We start from the raw sequence: 23,230 nt of genomic DNA, 5'->3' as shown, positions 1-23,230 counted from the left end.
TTCTTGTAGCATGTATTAGTATTTCATTTTAATTGTCATGTAATATTCCATTTTATAGATATATCCACATTTTACTTATCCATTAATCAGTTGATGAAAATGTGGGTTGTTTTCACTTTTTGTCTATAATGAATAATGCTGCTATAAATATCTGTGTACAGGTTTTTGTATGATCGTATGTTTTCAGTTCTCTTGATAATTATGAAGGAGAAACAGAGCCAGACACTGGCCAAAAGTGGTAATGACAGATTTTAATCAGAAACTATTGTGGCAAGGGAAAAGAGACTTCAGTGTAGAACTGAGTTCAATTCTGAATACAGCAAAAAACAAGTAGAGATCTACAGCCAACGAGCAGAGTAAGGGATGGAAAATTCTAAGAGAAGACATGGGGGTGGGGCAGGTGATTCTTAACTGAACAGGCTTAACAAGATTCTGCTAAAGATAGGCCAAGAACTTGGACATCAAAGTTGGGGTATGGGAAATTTGATCAGATATCAATGGTGGTCAAATTATAAAGAGTAGAGGGATTCTCATTAAACTAACTTGGTGGGATTTTTGCTGAAACTGGACTCAGAAAGGATGGACACAGAAGGCCAAAAAGAGAGGCCTAGCTGAGAGAAGGGCTCTGAGGAATCTAACTAAATTTTGGTTGAGGAGAGAATCATTTACGTAGGAGTGCAGTTGCTGGGTCATAGGATAACTCTATGTTTAACCTTTTGAGGAACTTGCAGACTGTTTTCCAAAGGGGCTACCCCATTTTACTCTCAGACACAGGCACCAGCAATGTATGAGGGTTCCAGTTGTTCACATCTTCAACAGCAATTATCATCATTTGTCTTTTTTATTATAACCATTCTAGTTGCTGCAAAAATTATCTCACATTTCCATAATGGATAGTGATGTTTGATGTTTACTGTCTTTTCAGGTGCACGTTGGCCATTTGTATGTCTTCTTTGGAAAAATGTCTATCCCTTTGCCCATTTTTTAAACTGAGTTTTTGTCTTTTTATGATTGAATCATAGAAGTTATTTATATATTTTAGAGGCAAGTCTCTCATCAGATATATGACTTGCAAATATTTTCTCCCATTCTGTGGGGTTTCTTTTTTAACTTTCATGGCTTCATTTGAAGCACAAAAATTTTTAATTTTGATTAAAAATTAAATTTTGAAGTCCAATTTATTTCTTTTGTCGCTTGAGTTTTGCTTGTGCTTTTTGTATCCTACCTAACAAGGCCTTGCCTAAGGTCATGGCATTTTACTCCTGTGTCTCTTCTAAGAGTTTTAGAGATTTAGGTCTATGATCCATTTTGAGTTGTTTTTTTCTGTTTTTGTATGTGGTGTGATGGAGGGGTCCACCTTCACTTTTTCAACATTGCATTTTTGCTGAGTATTATGACAAACACCATAATAGGGGCAAGTCTTAGGCAAAATACAATCTTGTTGCACAATAGCCTGATTTTGTAGTACTATTTTCACTTCCATACTTTTCCATTGCAAAGAATAGTATTTACATAATGTAATTGCCTTTACAGCTGGGTTTCTGATTGTTTTATTTCCTCAGAAGAACATTATTTTTTTAAATATCTACTAATGGTCTTCCATTCAGCAACTATTTAATAAATGTGATTTATAAATTGATTCTGCCTCAAATATGTTGAAGGGATCAGCATTAAGTGAGACTGAAAAAAAGAAAAGGGAGGAAAATTCGCATTGATTCCATTAGATTGGATTTTCATCAACTGCACATTGACGACTGGAGGGAAAAAAAGCCCAAATATTTATTAATATTTGACATAATGAAAAATATTATTTACCACCCATTGGCCTTCAAGGTTTTAAAGATAAAAAATTTAAATTACCCCCTAATTAACCTTGTGGAACAGAAGTACAGCAATAATATTTCTAGTGACAGGTAGCTTTAATATATGATACAGATCCCAATGCCTGCATCCGTGGCATTGTCTCGGCAATATTCCTTAATGGGGCTTTTCTCTCAGCTGGAAGCCCCTTTCTCGACTAATATGCTCATAGAAAGCCCTTACTGAGTGATAAATTCATGGCAAGGACAAGACAGTTTTCTAAATGGGCAGTCTCTTCAGCATCACACACTTTATGACAAGAATAAAAATAGAGAATAATCTATATTTGACTAACCTCCCCAAATGTTGTTTTGATAATTGCTGAGAAAGCTTAAAATAACTACTTTGAACTTGTTTATGATTGTCTTGATTCTGTTTCTTCACTGGGCTTTGAGGAGAACTCTGATCTTTGGCTGATGTTTAGTTTGTACACTTTGCTAGCAAGCATTTTTCATTATTGAGTGGATTATAGATCACATTATTAGTGAATGGATTATAGATCACATTTGCTGGTCCTTACTCCTCTTGAAATAGATTTTAGCACAACTTCTGTCTGGAAGGTTAATGTAACCTGACTTATTGATGTAAACTGGGCATATCCATTTGTAAATAGTCCAGATGAAGCTAAAATAAGATCATCAGGCCATTAGAAGGGTCATTTACATTTTGTTAGTATAGTAAAATGGACTTCTATTGAGAAACTGCCCTTATGTTGGCTGGGGAGTGTGGAAGTATAATCTCTAAGCGCCTCCTTAGAATAAATGTTTATTATGTAAAGGGAAAAATTACATAGATAAAATACTGCTAATATTTTTATCTGCCAATATCTAAGCCATTCTTGATAAGCTTTAGGATTACCTACTCTACTTGCTCTTAATTCCTCTTTCTTTTCTTGTAAGACTCCATGTCTTATGATAAATGATTTCAGTGCTTCCTTTTAATTTTAATAGGAAAAATGTAAGGTTTCCATAATTTTTTATTTTCAAAAAGTAACCCAATCTCATAAAAAGGATCATTCACAAAGCTCTTTAGCATTAACCTCATTTAATTCCTTCATCATGCTTCAAAAGACCCATCCCCCTTCTATGTTGCCAATATCTGGAAATCACTACTTCCTCATTCTGGCAGTTTAGATTATACATTTCAGTTGTCTTTCAGAATTCAATTGGGTTAAAAGAGAAACTCATTAAAGCCTGTGGCATTATGTCTATTTTTTTGCCATAGCCTTCATGTGCCAGTTCAAGTTTTTAAGCATTATCTTCAAGAAGTCCCCAAAGGGGCTTCCCTGGTGGTGCAGTGGTTGAGAATCCGCCTGCCGATGCAGGGGACACGGCTTCGTGCCCCGGTCTGGGAAGATCCCACGTGCCACGGGGCGGCTGGGCCCGTGAGCCATGGCCACTGAGCCTGTGCGTCCGGAGCCTGTGCTCCGCAATGGGAGAGGCCACAACAGTGAGAGGCCCGCGTACAGCAAAAAAAAAAAAAAGTCCCCAAAGATATTTTATTAAATCCAGGTAGACAACATCTATAATTATTTTATTAATTCTCTTTCACCAAAATCTAACCAGCATATGATATAGTTTCAGAGTGATCTATTTAAATTCCATTCAAGTTTCTGACATGGTAGATAAAGTCAAGAGGATTCCCTCTGTTTATTTCTCTTTAATCTCACTTCTCAACAAGATTTCATTTTTCCTATTATATCATTATAATATTATTTTCCATTAGCTTTGCCTTTGAAATTATGATGGATAATTTTATAATTTTTAGATAACCAAATATCAGTTTACTATGATTTTGAAAGTAAAGAAAATCTTATGATCTCTAGTTACAACTGTTACAGGAAACTAGACATGATGTTAAGTTTTTCAGCAGGGATGAGTTTTATCAAACAGCTGTATAACGTTGTTGAAGGGAAAGGTTGCGTGTTCTGTCAGATGACACATTATAAAAGTTAGGAATAGTTAATAGCTATAAGCAAAACATAAAGATTGGACTGCTGCTACAACTGGATAAACACTCATGTACCTCAATCAGAATTCAGGTTATTAGTGACCTTTTATAAATGAGAGTAGTAGAAACCATATTTAGAATCTCACTTTTTTGGTGAGTAAACTGAGGTCGAATAAATTTAAGTGGTTTGCCCAAAACCACATAGTTCGCTAAAGGTAAATCAAAGCCCCAAGACTCCAGTTTTTCCAGTGCTTTCCCACTGTTGACTATTGTCACTAAGAGATGGCCAAGCCATGAGTATGTTCCATCTTATTAACACTGAAAATCTCTAAGATGCCAGCAAGAATAAATTAAGTAAGCACTTATTAAGTACTTACTGTGTCTCCAGCACTGAGTCAAATATTATGAGATAAAAATAGAAAGAGAATACTCTTTCTATTTTCATTCTATAATAATGTTAAACTTCTCTCTTAATTCAGTGAAGTTACGTTTACAAAGATGCAAGTTATACCCCATCTTCTCTCTTTGCAAATAGGGTATAAATAAACAACTACCTGGGAATCTTTCTAAGGCAAGGTCTTTTGTGTTGAATTTTACTGTGCAAACTGATTGCAACTGTGGGTCAAGAGGAGTATTTTCTGTCTCTTTTCTACAGCCAGTAGTGTACTGAAGCTGGCTTGTATTGGCTTGCAAGAGCTGATTTTGCTATCCCTCCCCAGCTCAGTGCTCACTGATGTCAGGTTAGTCACTTGAAATCAGCCCTGATGGGAATATTTACACCACAGAAATTGGAAAATGCTACAAAAATACTCTCTCTCCCCGAACCAGCGTCTGCTTTAAAACATTTACCAACATGCCAGTGTACAACACCAGCATTGGCTGAGCAAAATTAGACAAGTTATTTTACTTCTTGAGATATTAACTGCACCTTTTGTGAAGTGGGGATGGTAATATATACTATAGCATATAGTATATATTTTATGAGGATTTTATGAGGATCATGTGACAGTACTTTGAAACTGTATGAAGTGGAATTACTAATATCACAACAATGAGAGTTATATGTTCACTAATAAAATATGAGACTTGGCAAAACCAATATAACGTAAGTAGATCTAGAGTTTCTTAAGACTAAATTTACACTCAACCTGACCATGTACCTGGTCAGATAAAAAGAAGGGTGGGCTTCCCTGGTGGCTCAGTGATTGAGAGTCCACCTGCTGATGCAGGGGACACGGGTTCGTGCCCCGGTCCGGGAAGATCCCACATGCCGCGGAGCGGCTGGGCCTGTGAGCCATGGCCGCTGAGCCTGCGCGTCCGGAGCCCGTGCTCCGCAGGGGAGAGGCCACAACAGTGAGAGGCCCGCGTACCACAAAAAAAAAAAAAAAAAAAAAAAAGGGTGAATTCAGAGTTAAGGTCAAAGCCTGATTCCTATAGTAGATATCAAGTAACATAAATAGGTACCAAATAGAATGTAGAGATTTTTAGGCCTAAAGTAGTATCTCTGTTCCTTTTCCCATGCCGTGAGTCCTCTATGCCTCTGATAAATTAGGCTTATGAAGGTGGATAAAACATTTTCTGTATGTAGACTACGAAGGGCTTCAGCAGAAAGAATTTTCTGTCTTCTTTTTGTCACCTACTTCGTACAGAGCTCTGCATATAAAGGACACACAGAAAAAATATTGATAGATTTGACGTTTTGAGGTTACAAATTCCTGCTTTCATTTTAATGACACTTCAAAATACTTTAAGAAGCCTTATGCAAATCTGCATGGAAATCCCTACCCTTTGATTCAATGTCATTGCCTTTGACATTTGCAATGTGGTTAAGTTACATGTTGAAACTACAAAATCATCTTCTGACTTCACTTTTGAGAGTGTTCATGGGAAAAGTGGGTCCTTTATACTGGTCAGCTCTTATTTACCTTTGAAAAAAACAAAGAAAACCGAGAAAGCTCTGTGCATAAAACACATCATTATTGACACTAGACTGTTAGTCACCAAACACCATACAGATGTTTATTTTTCCCCATGTGAACTCTGTGTTGCAAATAGTCCTGAGGACTTGCTATTCCTAGCTGAATGCTCTGTAGAAGCTAAGGAATCCAATTCTTCTTTAGTTAAAACTGAAATCATCATAACCAGATAGATGTGGGCTTAAATACTGGTCCCATCATCTACAAATTCCATGACCTTAATCAGTTTATTTAACCTCCCTAGGCCTTGGTGTCCTCATCTGTGAAATAACATCTATTCAGAGGTTTGTGGTGAGGATTAAATGAAAAAGCTACATACGTAGAGTTCTTAACACTACCATTTAATAAATTGCTTATGTTTTTACTCCTGGGTTTACTCCTAGCTTGCCAAATCACAGTAAATATGCTACTCTGTCCTTTTGTTTCCTCACACAAGAATTGGATGTAAGGTCTATCACTTTTTGCTTCTCTGGAATAATAGAATAACTCATGGTGGACTGAATTATTCTCAGTGAATACAGTGCTGGAAGTTCTTTTTTTTTTAAAGAAATTATCACGAACCCTAGTTTTGTGACAAGATAAGCCATCTCATAATCTTAAAAGGTGTCATGAATGTTACCACAACAGTTTTTTTTAAAAAGTAAGTTTTATGCAATTTTTAAAATTTTTTAAATTTTAAAATTAAAAAATTTTTTAAATGAATTCATGTTATATAGTATACTGCAGACTGGGAATACAATGAAAGGACGATTTGAACAGTTGAAAATAAAACAGCAGAGATATTCCATTCCATTCCAGGGATGATTGCTTTTAAGTTTTACATTTTATAACCTGTACACACATTCTCTTCCTAACAGTGAACCAACATATTGACAAATGTGGAAGACAAAATCCCAGAATATAATACTCATATATAATATTCAGATATTACAAAAGAATTAGTTTTGGGGGGTGGAGTGTAGAATTGGGAAGATGCAAACATCTTCTGCAAAGATGTATTATAGAAAGCTAATTCTTTTATAATATCTCAAATTTCTGCAGCTATTTTACAACCAGAAGCCATGTTATTTACCTTTAACAGACTCTTCCTCTGGAGCCAAGCACAAAGCTCGGTTGTGGGAAGATAAATACGGGAGGAGAAATAGAGAAGACTCTTGCGGAAGTAAGAATGCACAGGCACAATATGCTGTGTGCTCCATCCCCCATCCCAGAGAAGAGAATTTCTGGACTCATGAATGGAAACTTTGCATATAGTATAAATACTAAATTAAAACTCTTGGCACAGTGGGATTTCATACTCTGTATTCAAATTCTTTTAGACATTTTCATGGTTGATTTTAAGAAGAAGAAGAATGTTTTAAGAGGAAAAAATATTATATTACTTCTAAACGTTTTGGCTTCTCTGTTTAAACATAAATACAAATTAATATTCCTTGTTTGCCAATGTGTTGAGTGTGAGCTGTCATCAGTATATTAATCACTACTTTTGAATATAACATTTTTTGCTTTTATTTCTAAAACATGGGTTTCTTGAAATCATTTATTTTGGCTCATAAGGTGATTATTTAATTTATTATGAGATAAAATTGAACATATTGCAGGCTTTAAAAAGCACCTATTAGGTATGTTAAGCAAAATTTTAGAAATGGAGACCTGTTGGAAATAAAAAGGTGTTTATTTGGGGTTTGTTAGGATTGTGGCCCAGGAGACATATATTCAAGAAGCACTTGAATTGTGTTCCACAGGACTATACAATAGGGGAGGCTTATAAAGGCAAAAAACACAAGGTTGCAGTTAGTTACACGAGTTGTTTATCAGTAATTATAATTGGAGCTGGGAAGAAATATGGGTGTTTGTTAAGTAAAGAGATTGGTTGGAATCCGAAATGGTTGCATAGTTACAGGGAGAGACCTTGAGACCGTAAGGCTGCAGCTGGCAGGTGTTGTTCTGAATACGGCTGTTGGTGTGCTTGGGCCTGGTACAGTTCAAAGACAGTTCAGGTTTTCAGTGGTGCAGAGATGTGTCTGAGACCAGATCCTCAATAGCCTCCCAACTCCATTTTGTACACCTGCCTGTGATTACCCATTATAATATCAACTTGTCACCAAGTACCTTTGCTTTGCAGTATATTAAAAACTAAAAGAAGGTAAAGGGAACAGAATGGGGAGGAGGAAACGGAGCAGTAGCAAGAGAGTTTCACACAGCTTCAGGGAGCGTGCAGTTTCGTGGAGAGATTTGAAACAGCAATAGAATCTTATAGATAGAGGAAGCCCCAAAGCCATACAGTCAGATGGTTCTGTTTCTCACCTAAGGAAACAGACCACTGAGGTGAAACGACATGACCACAATTGTCCAACCAATATGTAGTTATAGACGGTGCCAGGAGAAAAGTAGGATGTGTGAGTGGGATTGAAGAATGGGTTGTGTGGGGTATGTTGAAGTTCAACTACTGTTACTATGTGTCAAGCTTTATGATATGTTCTTACATACTTACAATCTCTTTTACTTTATCATAACAATCTTGTATGTTAAATATTATTAACCAAGTTCCAAGGAAGTGAAGTAGTTTTCCCAATGACTCATGAGCATTATATTACAGATTCACATCCACATCTTGTAACCATATATATGGCCTTCTATACCTCACCGATTTGGTGAGTAAAGGCATTCCAAGTTGAGTTTGTTTGCAATAAGAAATGGGACTGATATGCTGGAGGAAGAGTAGATAAGACTCCTTGTTGGGAAGCTGTGAGACCTAGGGAGAGTATTGCATCTATAAAAAGAAATGTTCAAAAGCTTATATAGCAAATCCAGGGTGAGTTTGTTTCATAAAACAAGACAGACTATTAGAGTATTAAAGCAGAAAGGAAGGGAGGGAGAGAGGGAATTAATAATATCTGAAGTAAAACTGAGCCTAGCTGATGAAAAATATTCTATGTATGTCTATGAATGATTGTAATATATATTAAGATCCAAAACAGCTAGAAAAACAAAAGGATGCAGTACATTGTGGCAGTAATTATCTCTATGTGGTTGGATTTTAGGTAATAGTTTTCTTCTCATTCATTTCCTTTTGCTTCAAATCTTCTACAGGGAGCCTGCATGGATTTTATGATTTTAAAACATCGATTTCTATAAAAAGAAATACATACAATGGAAACTAGATTATTTGCTAAATTGAAAACATTGCTAAATTTTAAAATGTAACAGATATGAACTTGAAATAAAAATTAGAACAGCTTGTACTGACTTAGAGTATGAATAGTTCATTATTTTATCAATACATTGTTTTCCATCTTTTTTTCCTAATTAGGGTTAAAATTTTAATTGTCTATTTTTGATGAATTCTTCACAAGAAATGTATAGTATTTAAATGTCAGCTTGTATATAAGTGGGCACTCTCAGATACTTTAAAATTGTACTGTGTTCCTAGGGAAATACTGAATCTTGATAGTTTAGGTTAGCCTAAACAATTTCAAGCATGACATTAAAGTTATATAAGCACATAGTAAACTCTTACTGATGGCATTTGGATTAGCTCCTTATGGCTTTTATGGGGGGGGTTATGTATTTTTTTGATTTTTTTAACACCTTTATTGGAGTATAATTTCTTTAAAATGGTGTGTTAGTTTCTCCTTTATAACAAAGTGAATCAGTTATACGTATACATATGTTACCATATCTCCTCCCTCTTGCGTCTCCCTCCCTCCCACCCTCCTTATCCCACCCCTCTAGGTGGTCACAAAGCACCAAGCTGATCTCCCTGTGCTCTGCGGCTGCTTCCCACTAGCTATCTATTTTATGTTTGGTAGTGTATATATGTCCAGGCCACTCTCTCACTTTGTCACACTTTACCCTTCCCCCTCCCCATATCCTCAGGTCCATTCTCTAGTAGGTCTGTGTCTTTATTCCTGTCTTGCCCCTAGGTTCTTCATGAACTTTTACTTTTTTCTTAGATTCCATATATATGTGTTAGCATATGGTATTTATTTTTCTTTTTCTGACTTACTTCACTCTGTATGACAGAATCTAGGTCCATCCACCTCACTACAAATAACTCAATTTTGTTTCTTTTTATGACTGAGTAATATTCCATTGTATATACGTGCCACATTTTCTTTGGCCATTCATCTGTCGATGGGCACTTAGGCTGCTTCCACGTCCTGGCTATTGTAAATAGAGCTGCAATGAATATTTTGGTACATGACTCTTTTTGAATTATGGTTTTCTCAGGGTATATGCCCAGTAGTGGGATTGCTGGGTCATATGGTAGTTCTATTTTTAGTGTTTTAAGGAACCTCCGTACTGTTCTCCATAGTGGCTGTAACAATTTACATTCCCACCAACAGTGCAAGAGAGTTCCCTTTTCTCCACACCCTCTCCAGCTTTTATTGTTTGCAGATTTTTTGATGATGGCCATTCTGACTGGTGTGAGATGATATCTCATTGTAGTTTTGATTTGCATTTCTCTAATGATTAATGATGTTGAGCATCATTTCATGTGTTTGTTGGCAATCTGTATATCTTCTTTGGAGAAATGTCTATTTAGGTCTTCTGCACATTTTTGGATTGGGTTGTTTGTTTTTTTGTTATTGAGCTGCATGAGCCGCTTGTAAATTTTGGAGATTAATCCTTTGTCAGTTGCTTCATTTGCAAAGATTTTTTCCCATTCTGAGGGTTGTCTTTTGGTCTTGTTTAGAGTTTCCTTGGCTGTGCAAAAGCTTTTAGGTTTCATTAGGTCCCATTTGTTTATTTTTGTTTTTATTTCCATTTCTCTAGGAGGTGGGTCAAAAAGGATCTTGCTGTGATTTATGTCATAGAGACTTCTGCCTATGTTTTCCTCTAAGAGTTTGATAGTGTCTGGCCTTACATTTAGGTCTTTAATCCATTTTGAGTTTAATTTGGTATATGGTGTTAGGAAGCGTTCTAATTTCATTCTTTTACATGTAGCTGTCCAGTTTTCCCAGCATCACTTATTGAAGGGGCTGTCTTTTCTCTACTGTATATTCTTGCCTCCTTTATCAAAGATAAGGTGACCATATGTGAGTGGGTTTATCTCTGGGATTTCTATCCTGTTCCATTGATCTATATTTCTGTTTTTGTGCCAGTACCATACTGTCTTGATTACTGTAGCTTTGTAGTATAGTCTGAAGTCAGGGAGCCTGATTCCTCCAGCTCCTTTTTTCGTTCTCAAGATTGCTTAGGCTATTCGGGGTCTTTTGTGTTTCCATACAAATTGCGAGATTTTTTGTTCTAGTTCTGTGAAAAATGCCAGTGGTAGTTTGATAGGGATTGCATTGAATCTGTACATTAATTTGGGTAGTAGAGTCATTTTCACAATGTTGATTCTTCCAATCGAAGAACATGGTATATCTCTCCATCCATTTATATCATCTTTAATTTCTTTCATCAGTGTCCTATAATTTTCTGCATACAGGTCTTTTGTCTTCTTAGGTAAGTTTATACCTAGATATTTTATTGTTTTTGTTGCACTGGTAAATGGGAGTGTTTCCTTAATTTCACTTTCAGATATTTCATCATTAGCCTATAGGAATACTAGGGATTTCTGTGCATTAATTTTGTATCCTGCTACTTTACCAAATTCATTGATTAGCTCTAGTAGTTTTCTGGTAGTATCTTTAGGATTCTCTATGTATAGTATCATGTCATCTGCAAACAGTGACAGCTTTACTTCTTTTCCATTTTGGATTCCTTTTATTTCTTTTTCTTCTCTGATAAACGTGGCTAAAATTTCCAAAACTTTGTTGAATAATAATGGTGAGAGTAGGCAACCTTGTCTTGTTCCTGATCTTAGTGGAAATGCTTTCAGTTTTTCACCATTGAAGACAATGTTGGCTGTGAGTTTGTCATATGTGGCCTTTATTATGTTGAGGAAAGCTCCCTCTATGCCTACTTTCTGGAGGGTTTTTATCATAAATGGGTATTAAATTTTGTCAAAAGCTTTTTCTGCCTCTGTTGAGATGATCATATGGTTTTTCTCCTTCAGTTTGTTAATATGGTGTATCACATTGATTGATTTGCATATATTGAAAAATCCATGAATTCCTGGAATAAACCCCACTTGATCATGGTTTATGATCCTTTTAATGTGCTGTTGGATTCTGTTTGCTCGTATTTTGTTGAGGGTTTTTGCATCTATGTTCATCATTGATTTTGGCCTGTAGTTTTCTTTCTTTGTGACATCTTTGTCTGGCTTTGGTATCAGGGTGATGGTGGCCTCGTAGAATGAGTTTTGGAGTGTTCTTCCCTCTGCTATATTTTGGAAGAGTTTGAGAAGGATAGGTGTTAGCTCTTCTCTAAATTTTTGATGGAATTCGCCTATGAATCTATCTGGTCTTGGGCTTTTGTTTGTTGGAAGATTTTTAATCAGTTTCAATTTCAGTGCTTGTGATTGGACTGCACATATTTTCTATTTCTTCCTGGTTCAGTCTGGGAAGGTTGTGCATTTCTAACAATTTGCCCATTTCTTCCAGATTGTCCATTTTATTGGCATAGAGTTGCCTGTAGTAATTTCTCATGATCCTTTATATTTCTGCAGTGTCAGTTGTTACTTCTCCTTTTCCATTTCTAATTCTATTGATTTGAGTCTTCTCCCTTTTTTGCTTGATGAGTCTGTCTAATGGTTTATCAATTTTGTTTATCTTCTCAAAGAACCAGCTTTTAGTTTTATTGATCTTTGCTATCATTCCCTTCATTTCTTTTTCATTTATTTCTGATCTGATCTTTATGATTTCTTTCCTTCTGCTATCTTAGGGGTTTTTTTGTTCTTCTTTCTCTAATTGCTTTAGGTGTAAGGTTAGGTTGTTTATTTGAGATGTTTCTTGTTTCTTAACGTAGGATTGTATTGCTATAAACTTCCCTCTTAGAACTGCTTTTGCTACATCCCAAAGGATTTGGGTCATCGTGTTTTATTGTCGTTTGTTTCTAGGTATTTTTTTATTTCCTCTTTGATTTCTTTAGTGATCTCTTGGTTACTAAGTAGTGTATTGTTTAGCCTCCATGTGTTTGTTTTTTTTACTGGTTTTTTCCTGTAATTGATATTTAGTCTCATAGCATTGTGTTCAGAAAAGATATTTGATACGATTTCAATTTTCTTAAATTTACCAAGGCTTGATTTGTGACCCAAGATATGATCTATCCTGGAGAATGTTCCATGAGCACTTGAGAAGAATGTGTATTCTGTTGTTTTTGGATAGAATGTCCTATAAATATCAATTAAGTCCATCTTGTTTAATGTATCATTTAAAGCTTGTGTTTCCTTATTTATTTTCATTTTGGATGATGTGTCCATTGATGAAAGTGGGGTGTTACAGTCCCCTACTATGAATGTGTTACTGTCAATTTCCCCTTTTATAGCTGTTAATATTTGCCTTATGTATTGAGGTGATCCTATGTTGGGTGCATAAATATTTACAATTGTTATTTCTTCTTCTTGGATTGATCCCTTGATCATTATGTAGTGTCCTACTTTGTCTCTTGTAATAGTCTTTATTTTAAAGTCTATTTTGTCTGATATGAGAATTGCTACTCCAGCTTTCTTTTGATTTCCATTTGCATGGGATAACTTTTTCCATCCCCTCAGTTTCAGTTTGTATGTGTCCCTAGGTCTGAATTGGTCTCTTGTAGACAGCATATATATGGGTCTTGTTTTTGTATCCATTCAGGCAGTCTATGTCATTTAGTTGGAGCATTTAATCCATTTACATTTAAGGTAATTATTGATATGTATGTTCCTATTCCCATTTTCTTAATTGTTTTGGGTTTGTTATTGTAGGTTTTTTCCTTCTCTTGTGTTTCATGCCTAGAGAAGTTCCTTTAGCATTTGTTTTAAATTGGTTTGGTGGTGCTGAATTTTCTTAGCTTTTGCTTGTCTGTAAAGGCTTTAACTTCTCCATCAAATCTGAATGATATCCTTGCTGGGTAGAGTAATCTTGGTTGTAGGTTTTTCTCCTTCATCACTTTAAATATGTCCTGCCACACCCTTCTGGCTTGCAGAGTTTCTGCTGAAAGATCAGCTGTTAACCTTATGGGGATTCCCTTGTGTATTACTTGTTGTTTTTCCCTTGCTGCTTTTAATATGTTTTCTTCGTATTTAATTTTTGACAGTTTGACTAATATGTGTCTTGACATGTTTCTCCTTGGATTTATCCTGTATGGGACTCTCTGTGCTTCCTGGACTTGATTAACTCTTTCCTTTCCCACATTAGGGAAGTTTTCGACTATAATCTCTTTAAATATTTTCTCAGTCCCTTTCTTTTTCTCTTCTTCTTCTGGGACCCCTATAATTCGAATGTTGGTGCATTTATTGTTGTCCCAGGGGTCTCTGAGACTGTCCTCAATTCTTTTCATTCATTTTTCTTTATTCTGCTCTGCAGTAATTATTTCCACTATTTTATTTTCCAGGTCACTTATCTGTTCTTCTGCCTCAGTTATTCTGCTGTTGATCCCTTCTAGAGAATTTTTAATTTCATTTATTGTGTTGTTCATCACTGTTTGTTTGCTCTTTAGTTCTTCTAGGTCCTTGTTAAACATTTCTTGTATTTTCTCTATTCTATTTCTAAGATTTTGGATCATCTTTACTGTAATTATTATGAATTGTTTTTCAGGTAGACTGCCTATTTCCTCTTCATTTGTTAGGTCTGGTGTGGTTTTTCCTTGCTCCTTCAACTGCTGTGTGTCTTTCTGTCTTCTCATTTTGGTGGGCTGATCCATGGCTGGTGGTGTGTTTTGGGGTGTCTGTGGCCTTATTATGATTTTAGGCAGCCTCTGTGCTAATGGGTGGGGTTGTGTTCCGGTCTTGCTAGTTGTTTGGCATAGGGTGTCCAGCACTGTAGCTTGCTGGTCATTGAGTGAAGCTGGGTCTTGGCGTTGAGATGGAGATCTCTGGGAGATTTTCACCATTTGATATTACGTGGAGCTGGGAGATCTCTTGTGGACCAGTGTACTGAACTTGGCTCTCCCACCTCAGAGGCACAGCCCTGATGCCTGGCTGGAGCACCAAGAGCCTTTCATCCACATGGCTCAGATTAAAAGGGAGAAAAAATACTAAGAAAGAAAGAAAGATAGAATAAAATAAAGTAAAATAAAATAAAGTCATTAAAATAAAAAATAATTATTAAGAAAAATTTTTTTAAAGTTAAACAAAAAAACGGACAGACAGAACGCTAGGACAAATGGTAAAAGTAAAGCTATAAAGACAAAATCACACACAGTAGCATACACATACGCACTCACAAAAAGAGAAAAAGGGAAAAAATATATATATATCTTTGCTCCCAAAGTCCACCTCCTCAGTTTGGGATGATTCATTGTCTATCCAGGTATTACACGGATGCAGGGTACATCAAGTTGATTGTGGAGATTTAATTCTCTGCTCCCGAGGCTGCTGGGAGAAATTTCCCTTTCTCTTCTTTGTTCACACAGCTCCCGGGGTTCAGCTTTGGATTTGGCCCTGCCTCTGCATGTAGGTCACCTGAGGGCGTCAGTTCTTTGCTCAGACAGGATGGGGTTAAAGGAGCAGATTCAGGGGCTCTGGCTCACTCAGGCCGGGGGGAGGGAGGGGTATGGATGTGGGGCGAGCCTGCGGTGGCAGAGACCGGTGTGATGTTGCACCAGCCTGAAGCGCGCTGTGCGTTCTCCTGGGGAAGTTGTCCCTGGGTCACGGGACTCTGGCAGTGGTGGGCTGCACAGGCTCCCAGGAGGGGAGGTGTGGATAGTGACCTGTGCTCGCACACAGGCTTCTTGGTGGCGGCAGCAGCAGCCTTAGCATCTCATGCCCATCTCTTGGGTCTGCGCTGATAGCCGTGGCTCACGCCGTCTCTTGACCTCCTTTAAGTGGCACTCTTAGTCCCCTCTCCTCATGCACCAGGAAACAAAGAGGGAAGACAAATTCTCTTGCCTCTTAGGCAGGTCCAGACTTTTTCCCGGACTCCCTCCCGGCTAGCTGTGTGCACTAACCCCCTTCAGGTTGTGTTCACACAGCCAATCCCAGTCCTTTCCCTGGGATCTGACCAAAGCCTGAGCCTCAGCTCCCAGCCCCCGCCCGCCCGTCGGGTGAGCAGACAAGCCTCTCAGGCTGGTGAGTGCCATTCGGCCCTGATCCTCTGTGCAGGCATCTCTCCGCTTTGCCCTCTGCACCCCTGTTGCTGCCCTCTCCTCCACGGCTCCGAAGCTTCCCCCTTCCGCCACCCGCAGTCTCCGTCCGCGAAGGGGCTTCCTAGTGTGTGGAAACCTTTCCTCCTTCACGGCTCCCTCCCACTGGTACAGGTCCCGTCCCTATCCTTTTGAATGTGTTTATTCTTTTTTCTTTTGCCCTACCCAGGTACGTGGGGAGTTTCTTGACTTTTGGGAGGCCTGAGGTCTTCTGCCAGCGTTCAGTAGGTGTTCTGTAGGAGTTGTTCCACGTGTAGATGTATTTCTGATGTATCTGTGGGGAGGAAGGTGATCTCCATGTCTTACTCTTCCGCCATCTTGAAGCTCCTCTCTCATGTTTTTTTAATTTCACAGAATGTTACTACTTATGATGGCAGTTCTTGACCTGCTTTAAGGTTTTATTTCAATTTATCTGTTAAATATTGATGCCATTTGTTGAGGCCTATTTTCCTCTGATTTCTTTTTAGAAATCAATAAGAGCCATTTATTTTGCATTGTTTCTCCAAAAACGTCCTGACAAATGGGTAGTTTATTTTTCTTTGAAATTATTCAAACCGTTATAAGCCAAACATCACAAAGCTTATTTATAATGTGATCTTGTAATTACATATAATGTGACCTTGGAGTACCATACAAATGATATAGCATTACGTTATATTCTCCTAGCTATTTTTTCCCCACTTTAGAAATAAGATAATTCAGCATGACCTTTATACTGCCAAACTATTTCCAATAGTTGACATTCCCTGATGGAAATAATCATTTTTTTGACTGAATTTGCCTCACTCACTTTAAAAATTTATAAATAAATGCACTTTTTTAAACTAACCAACTGCCTCAGCTGGCATTTGTAACCACACACAAATCATGCTCACAAAACTTTCCTATAATAACCATTCCATGTTAAGAACACCTGCTTTCTCAGAGCTGAGAGAGCTTCAGGCTGTATCAAAGTTTCTTCAAAGCCTTCAGACTGTGGTTTTACTATCCTCCTTGCATGAAATCTATGTCTGTGATTTCTTCAAGATGCTAACAATATACATGCTATGGCTTTTGCTCATACCTTTGGGTTATGAGAAAATTCTTAGATGTTCTTCTCTAACAATTCCTTATGAATCCTCTTTACTGAGAATATGCTTTCTCAAAACACTTGTGATAACAAAAGGCTCATAATGCATTTCACATTGCTCACAAAATTTAGCACATGGCCTTTACCCAACAAGAAAAATTAAAAATGTGAAAGGTCAAACCTGGTTCAAAGGAAGGGTGAAAAAGAAGGAAAAAAATAAACCGGAATAATAATGGTTAAGTATATTTTTCCCTTTTTTGGATGTTTGTAGTGAGGTTTGAATATTTCTTCAACCAAATGAAATAAAACAAAATTTGGGTTTTTTCATATTCAGTAGTCTACATGTGTTTGTTCCAGCCTGGAAAGCTTCATAAATTATTTTTTTTTAAGAAAAAGGAAATAATATTATGTAAAATCTGAGGCAAGTATTTAAGCACAGCAACGACCAGAATTGAACAATCTTCCCCTCATATTTGGATCACCAGGTATATATTTCCCTGAATAGGAGATAATAAAAACAAAAATAAAAAGACCAAACAATTTATTAACTTTACTTATAACTGTACAACTTTGAATGTCAGAGAAAATCCACGCTCTTCCTTAACTTGTAGTTGATTCCACATAAGATAATGAATGTGCCAAGAAGTATTGGCCACCTCCTTCCCTGCCAGAGGTAATGATTAAGTTGTGAGTGTGCATGTTTTTCAGGTGAAGAAAATTTGGCAACAGTGGTGGATCAAACATTTTGGAGTATTTTATTGCCTTTTTTAATGAATAGTATAAAATACTTACCAGCATTGAAATATGTTTGCCTATCTAACAAAATTTTAAATGGCATAAGTGGTGAACTATTTACAAATATTTGTTATTTGTGTTATGTTGTTCTGCGGGTTGAGGCAATATTCTTAATTAGCTTTAGTAAAATGTGACTTAGAAATTGGAGTTGAATAAGTCAGTATAATACAGGCAAAGCATTTATTTGTTTGGATTTTTAATTGAAATATTAAAGATTTTGAAAACCTATAGGCATAGTTTCAAATCCTCTTTATCTAGGAAAATTACTTAATCACTGCCCAATTACTGTACCTTTTGCAGTCATATTTAACCCTTTCTGAGAAGATTCTACTCTGTAGGTTATATAAATGTTTTGTTCTAGTTCTTTTTGAATACAAGATTCCACAGTAATATTTACTCACATTCCAGGTCCCTTGGCTATTCATATGACCGCAAAATAAGCAAGAAAATAAAGGATAAGAAAGATAAAATAAATGCATTCAACTTTCTAAATTCTTAAGAAATATATTATTTCTTCAGCAGTCTTTTTAATGTCATTCATACAGTTACTTTTCAAATTTCATTTACTTTAATTATACAAAGTGTACTTGCTATAGGGTATGTTGAACGTTTCTCTAAATTCTTTTCTTGTGTGTATGTTTTTTTCCCCAGTTACTGGCTGACAAACAAAGTTCCCATCAAAAGACCCAGCACAGGTCTGCTCATGTATACCCTAGCCACAAGATTCTGTGATGAAATTCACCTGTATGGATTCTGGCCATTCCCTAAGGATCTGAATGGAAAAGCTGTCAAATATCATTACTATGATGACTTAAAATACAGGTACTTTTCCAATGCAAGCCCTCATAGAATGCCATTAGAATTCAAAACATTAAATGTGCTACATAATAGAGGAGCTCTGAAACTGACAACAGGAAAGTGCATAAAGCAATAAAGCACATCTGAAACATACAGACAGACTGAATATGCACTTCTTTTCTTGAAGATGCTTCCTAAGATTTGAAAACAGGATCCAAAACAAGACTGGGTTTCAGCATCCACCGCTTATCTGAAAGGTGATAAAGGACGTTCATGAGAAATGCACTACCAACTGATGAAATACCTGCAAAGTGCTCTGAAAATTAAGTATTTTGACTTCAAGGGTCCTAGTAAGTGCCACTTCCACTAAGAACACAGTTTGAATGTATAATCAGTTGTGTTTACAAGATCCAACAATGCACTCGTCATTAGTTAATGAAGCAAAAATGTTCATCACTGTTGGGCTGCCACTGCAACGCCAAGCACATGAGAAGAGGAACCCAGGAACACAACTCAGCCCTTGGGGAAACTGAACCGTCCTGTCAGCAGAAATCAAGATGGAAACAGTTTGAGCAGTGAAATCCATAAGATTAAATAACAAATAAATGCCTTCAGTCAGGATTCTGAGTCTGATCATGAACTTTATGTTTCTGTTCTGTTTGCCTTCTGGAATCTCTTTTGGTTTGGGTATTGGGGTGCTTTGAAAATCCTTCTGAGATAAAAATGAATGAGATAAATAACCTTAAAGTGATCATTTTTAAAGTTCTTGTATTTTTAAAGGGTTATCACACAATGACTTTGTAAAAAAAGTTTTATTTTGCACAACTCTAAACCTCCAGATTTTTTCCCAACAGTGTAGAAGGTACCAGATAAACTGTATCACTCAGTAATTTTGAGCCATTCTAAAGGAAAGATAAACTCTGTCATTTGAGATGGTAAAATTAGCAGGAAAAAAATGTTCTTTTGGTACCAAAGATTATACTGATGTGTCTACACAACAAACCATTTTCCTTTCATGAAAATAACATATTAATATATTATTTATGCTACTAAAGCGAAAGTTGTCTCTAGGCATTTAAAATTTTCCAAATTTAAACTTTATTTTTATTTGAAGGAAGGTTCCACAGCTTTTACATTTCATAATGATTTTGTGGAAGCATTTTGCCCATTATAATAAATGTTTGAAAGGGCTGAAATGTGACTTTTCTTTGATATCCCCCTAGTTATTCAGATGGAAAGATTGGCATGCTCTCTAGATTATTGTTAAATTTTCTTAGAGCAGAAATAATATGATTAATAGAGTATTGCTTTCATCATGGAGATGATTAATTTTAAGAGGTTTAACAATGAAACTGTACATCAGTATTTTGCACTTCAGATTAATTAAATTGACCAATATTTTTTCTATAGTTAAATTTGTTCACGTTATCACATTAATGTGTTTTCAGAGAAACACATGAAATTCTTTACAAAGTGATTTTTAAACATTTTAACACATAATAGAATTGACCAATAGGCCAATTTCTGGTAATTACTATGCTGGTAGGTAATTCTGATGGTAAATTGTTTCTTTAGAAAGCAGAAATACTGTGTTCCCATTTCTACTCTTGACGTGAAACAACATAGATTACTTCTTGTTTCTTAGGGAAGGCAGTCTGAGAAAAGAAGAAATAGCATGAGGAGTATGTATGTTTTGTTTCTTAGGGAAGACCGTCTGAAAAAGAATGAATAGCATAAAGAATATATATATATATATTTGTTATCAAGAAAAAGGATATTCACAGTAACTACAGTTCTCAATATATTAATAATATGTGGTATTCTTTTTAAAAATATGATAGAACCTTGAGATACAGAAGATTATATTTCCTGAGAATTTATGTGTCTCTAAGAAAACAGAATAGAACCCATAAAATAGAATCCATTAAGACACATAGCTAAAAATGGATAGAATATGATGTACTTTTATCATTGAACCTTTTACCTCTTGGAAGTTTTTAAAGTACTAGATAAATATTTTGAATGTAAGGTTGAAAAGTCTGATTTACCCAATGAATCAAAAGTAGGTAATTACTTAATTTGGACTAGTTGCAGACAAGTTGTTTGAGTAACCTTTAATTTGGATTCAATAAAAATTTTGAAGTCATGAGTAAATTCTTGTAGATAAAATACATGTCAGAACTCATTAAAAGTATATCTTAAAAAGCAGCAGCAAGGTACCTTGCCATTTTTACTGCATTTTCAACAAATGTGTTTAAACAATTATAAGGCCACAGCAAAAGCATCCCAGACATTCACTGTTCTGTGCATTGTTTATCTCATAGATGTACATAGAGTAGTGCCTTTTTAGCTTCACATTGCTTTGTTACCCTATGCTTTGTGTTCTCTAAATACAGTGCCCAGTTCTGAAAATGCTCAGCATATAAAAAGGGCTTCAGTATCGACTGAGACTATTTTTGTTCATCTCAGGGAACTTTCAATACTCAAGAACGAATTCAATTAAAGGCATTTAGTGTTCAAAGAAGACAAACTGTACAAGACCAATTCATTCCCTATTGTATACCTTTCCATCTCCCCTTCCCCTTCGTGATCCACTGTGGCCTTCTTACGGGGATAGGGCAAGGAAATCACTGAAGGCTAACAGCAAGAATAAGAAAAAGAATTGAGATTTAACCGATCAGGGGGCAAAAGGGATAATGATGAAATCAAATTATAAATACATACTTGAAATATCTGTTTTTTTTTCTTTTGAGACTATCATACGTTCACTTCTTTAATATTTTATTTCCTTTTCACGATTTAAACCTGTACCTGGCAATGCTCAGGCAGCTGATTGTGAAATATTCCTGTCCTTTAGAGAACATGGTTGTTACTGTGCTGTTGACATGAAGAGGCCATGGAAACATTTTCATCATTATTACCCAGCCTGTTCTATACTTAAAATTAAGTTGCTGGAATAAAAAGAATAAATCAGTAACAGACTTTTCTGGGCAAATCTAATGATTCAGCCCACAGGACTGATGAAATGACTGTGGAAGTTTTTCTGTCTGAAAAAAGGTGCTGGGCATTCAAATGTCTTTATGTATTGTATATCATACGAAATATATATCAGTTGCTAATGGGAATTTCTACATATATGCTTACAAAAACAATTTATTTAAATAATGCTATAGGTAGTGTACATACCAACTAGTTATTAAGCTACTACACAGGAAAAGGGTGAACAAAGTAATTTATTTCTAATTGAGCCAGTTAGTCATAATGCACACTGTGTGGTATTTGGTTCATAAAAGAATTGTTTTCATGTGGTTATTGTTGGAGTGTCTATAATTGTGGAAGGGGTGTAGGAAGAGCTATGTATAGTTAGTTGTTACCTCTACAAGTTTGAGAGTTTCCCCATCAGACATCAATATACCAACGTTTGACAGATTGAGCTAGAGAGGGTTATTGTTCCTATTTGATGGAAGAAAATCCAAATAAAGCCCACCTAGAAATAGATATTTTATTATATATGTGTTATAGATATATCTACATAGTACAAATAGACATGTGTGATGCATATATACAATGTTATATATGTGTGTCTGTGTGTATACACAGTCTGTAATATACACACACTAGATTTGTGTTATGCTAATGTCTTCGGGGCCTGCACTGTGAAGCACTCTGGAGATAAGACCACTTTAGAATAAAGAAGTTCTTTTGAAACTTCAGTTGCTAACCTGCTTTAAAGGGATCTATTTATAACTGAATTCTACATTGTTCATACGTAGTTACAATAAGGGTCTAGTGTATCCAAATCTTTAAAAAAAAATGTCTTCAAGCTGGCAATGTATTTGAATTGCAGTTTTCAGATTGTGGCTCCAGACTCTGTGTCTCCCCATTTAAGTAGCACTTTTTAATAAATACTGTTTCTTTGTGTAGGCAAAAGCACAAGTGTTTCAAATGTATATAGCAGGGGGAAGAAAAACAGTTTACAGAGATAGTATTGCTGCACAGGATAATTGCTACTGAGTATTTCTTACATCATTTGTGGAATTGAAAGATGAGGTTTATTCTGTCAAGTTCATTCTGTTCAACACTGTTTTTCCTTTTGTTTATGTATAGCAATTGGGTGTTACTGTTTTATCATTTGTAAAACTGTAAAATAAATTAAACCCCCATTTTTTTTTCAATTTTTCTCTTATCTCTTATATCTAAGACCTCTGTTCCACTTTACATGTCAACATATGGTAGTATAAAGCTTTAACAAGCTTTAGCTAGTGCTTCTGTTTTCCCTCCCCCTCAGCCCCACCACTGGCAATTTGGCAAATCATTTATTTAAAGTGTATACCTGGCAATATGAACAATATCAAAAGCCCATGAACATCAGGAGATCCTTGACAGTTTTCTGTGTAGTGCATTCTGTTTGTGATTGAGAGAATGGAGTGTTACACAAGTTACAGTCATTTATATCCAATTTGTATTCCCACTGACTGTTGTCAGTGGGTCACTCCAGCTTTGTGGCTGAAGAAGCCAGTGGCTCCTTACACATTGTACATTCATATGGCTTCCCTGTGACTTGTGATGTTGACTGCTCTTCCACTCACTTGGTGCTGTTTGCAGTTCA

The 23,230-nt window shown here is 36.1% G+C and overlaps 1 protein-coding gene across 1 annotated transcript in view; it reads left to right on the top strand.

Moving 5' to 3' along the window:
• ST8SIA4 (ST8 alpha-N-acetyl-neuraminide alpha-2,8-sialyltransferase 4) overlaps positions 1-22,643 on the top strand; it is a 105,765-nt gene extending 83,122 nt beyond the window's left edge. Inside the window, exon 5 of the mRNA XM_065873554.1 lies at positions 18,475-22,643. Within this exon, the coding sequence (XP_065729626.1) occupies positions 18,475-18,757 (283 nt within the window). The 3' untranslated portion in view covers positions 18,758-22,643. The remainder of the gene's footprint in view (positions 1-18,474) is intronic.
• The last annotated feature ends 587 nt before the right edge of the window (positions 22,644-23,230 follow it).

Source organism: Phocoena phocoena, chromosome 3 (genome assembly GCF_963924675.1).
Source record: "Phocoena phocoena chromosome 3, mPhoPho1.1, whole genome shotgun sequence".
In the NCBI taxonomy this organism is placed as follows: Eukaryota; Metazoa; Chordata; class Mammalia; order Artiodactyla; family Phocoenidae; genus Phocoena; species Phocoena phocoena.
The sequence above is the reverse complement of the archived record's forward strand: the minus strand, read 5'-3'. Positions and strand labels throughout refer to the sequence as shown.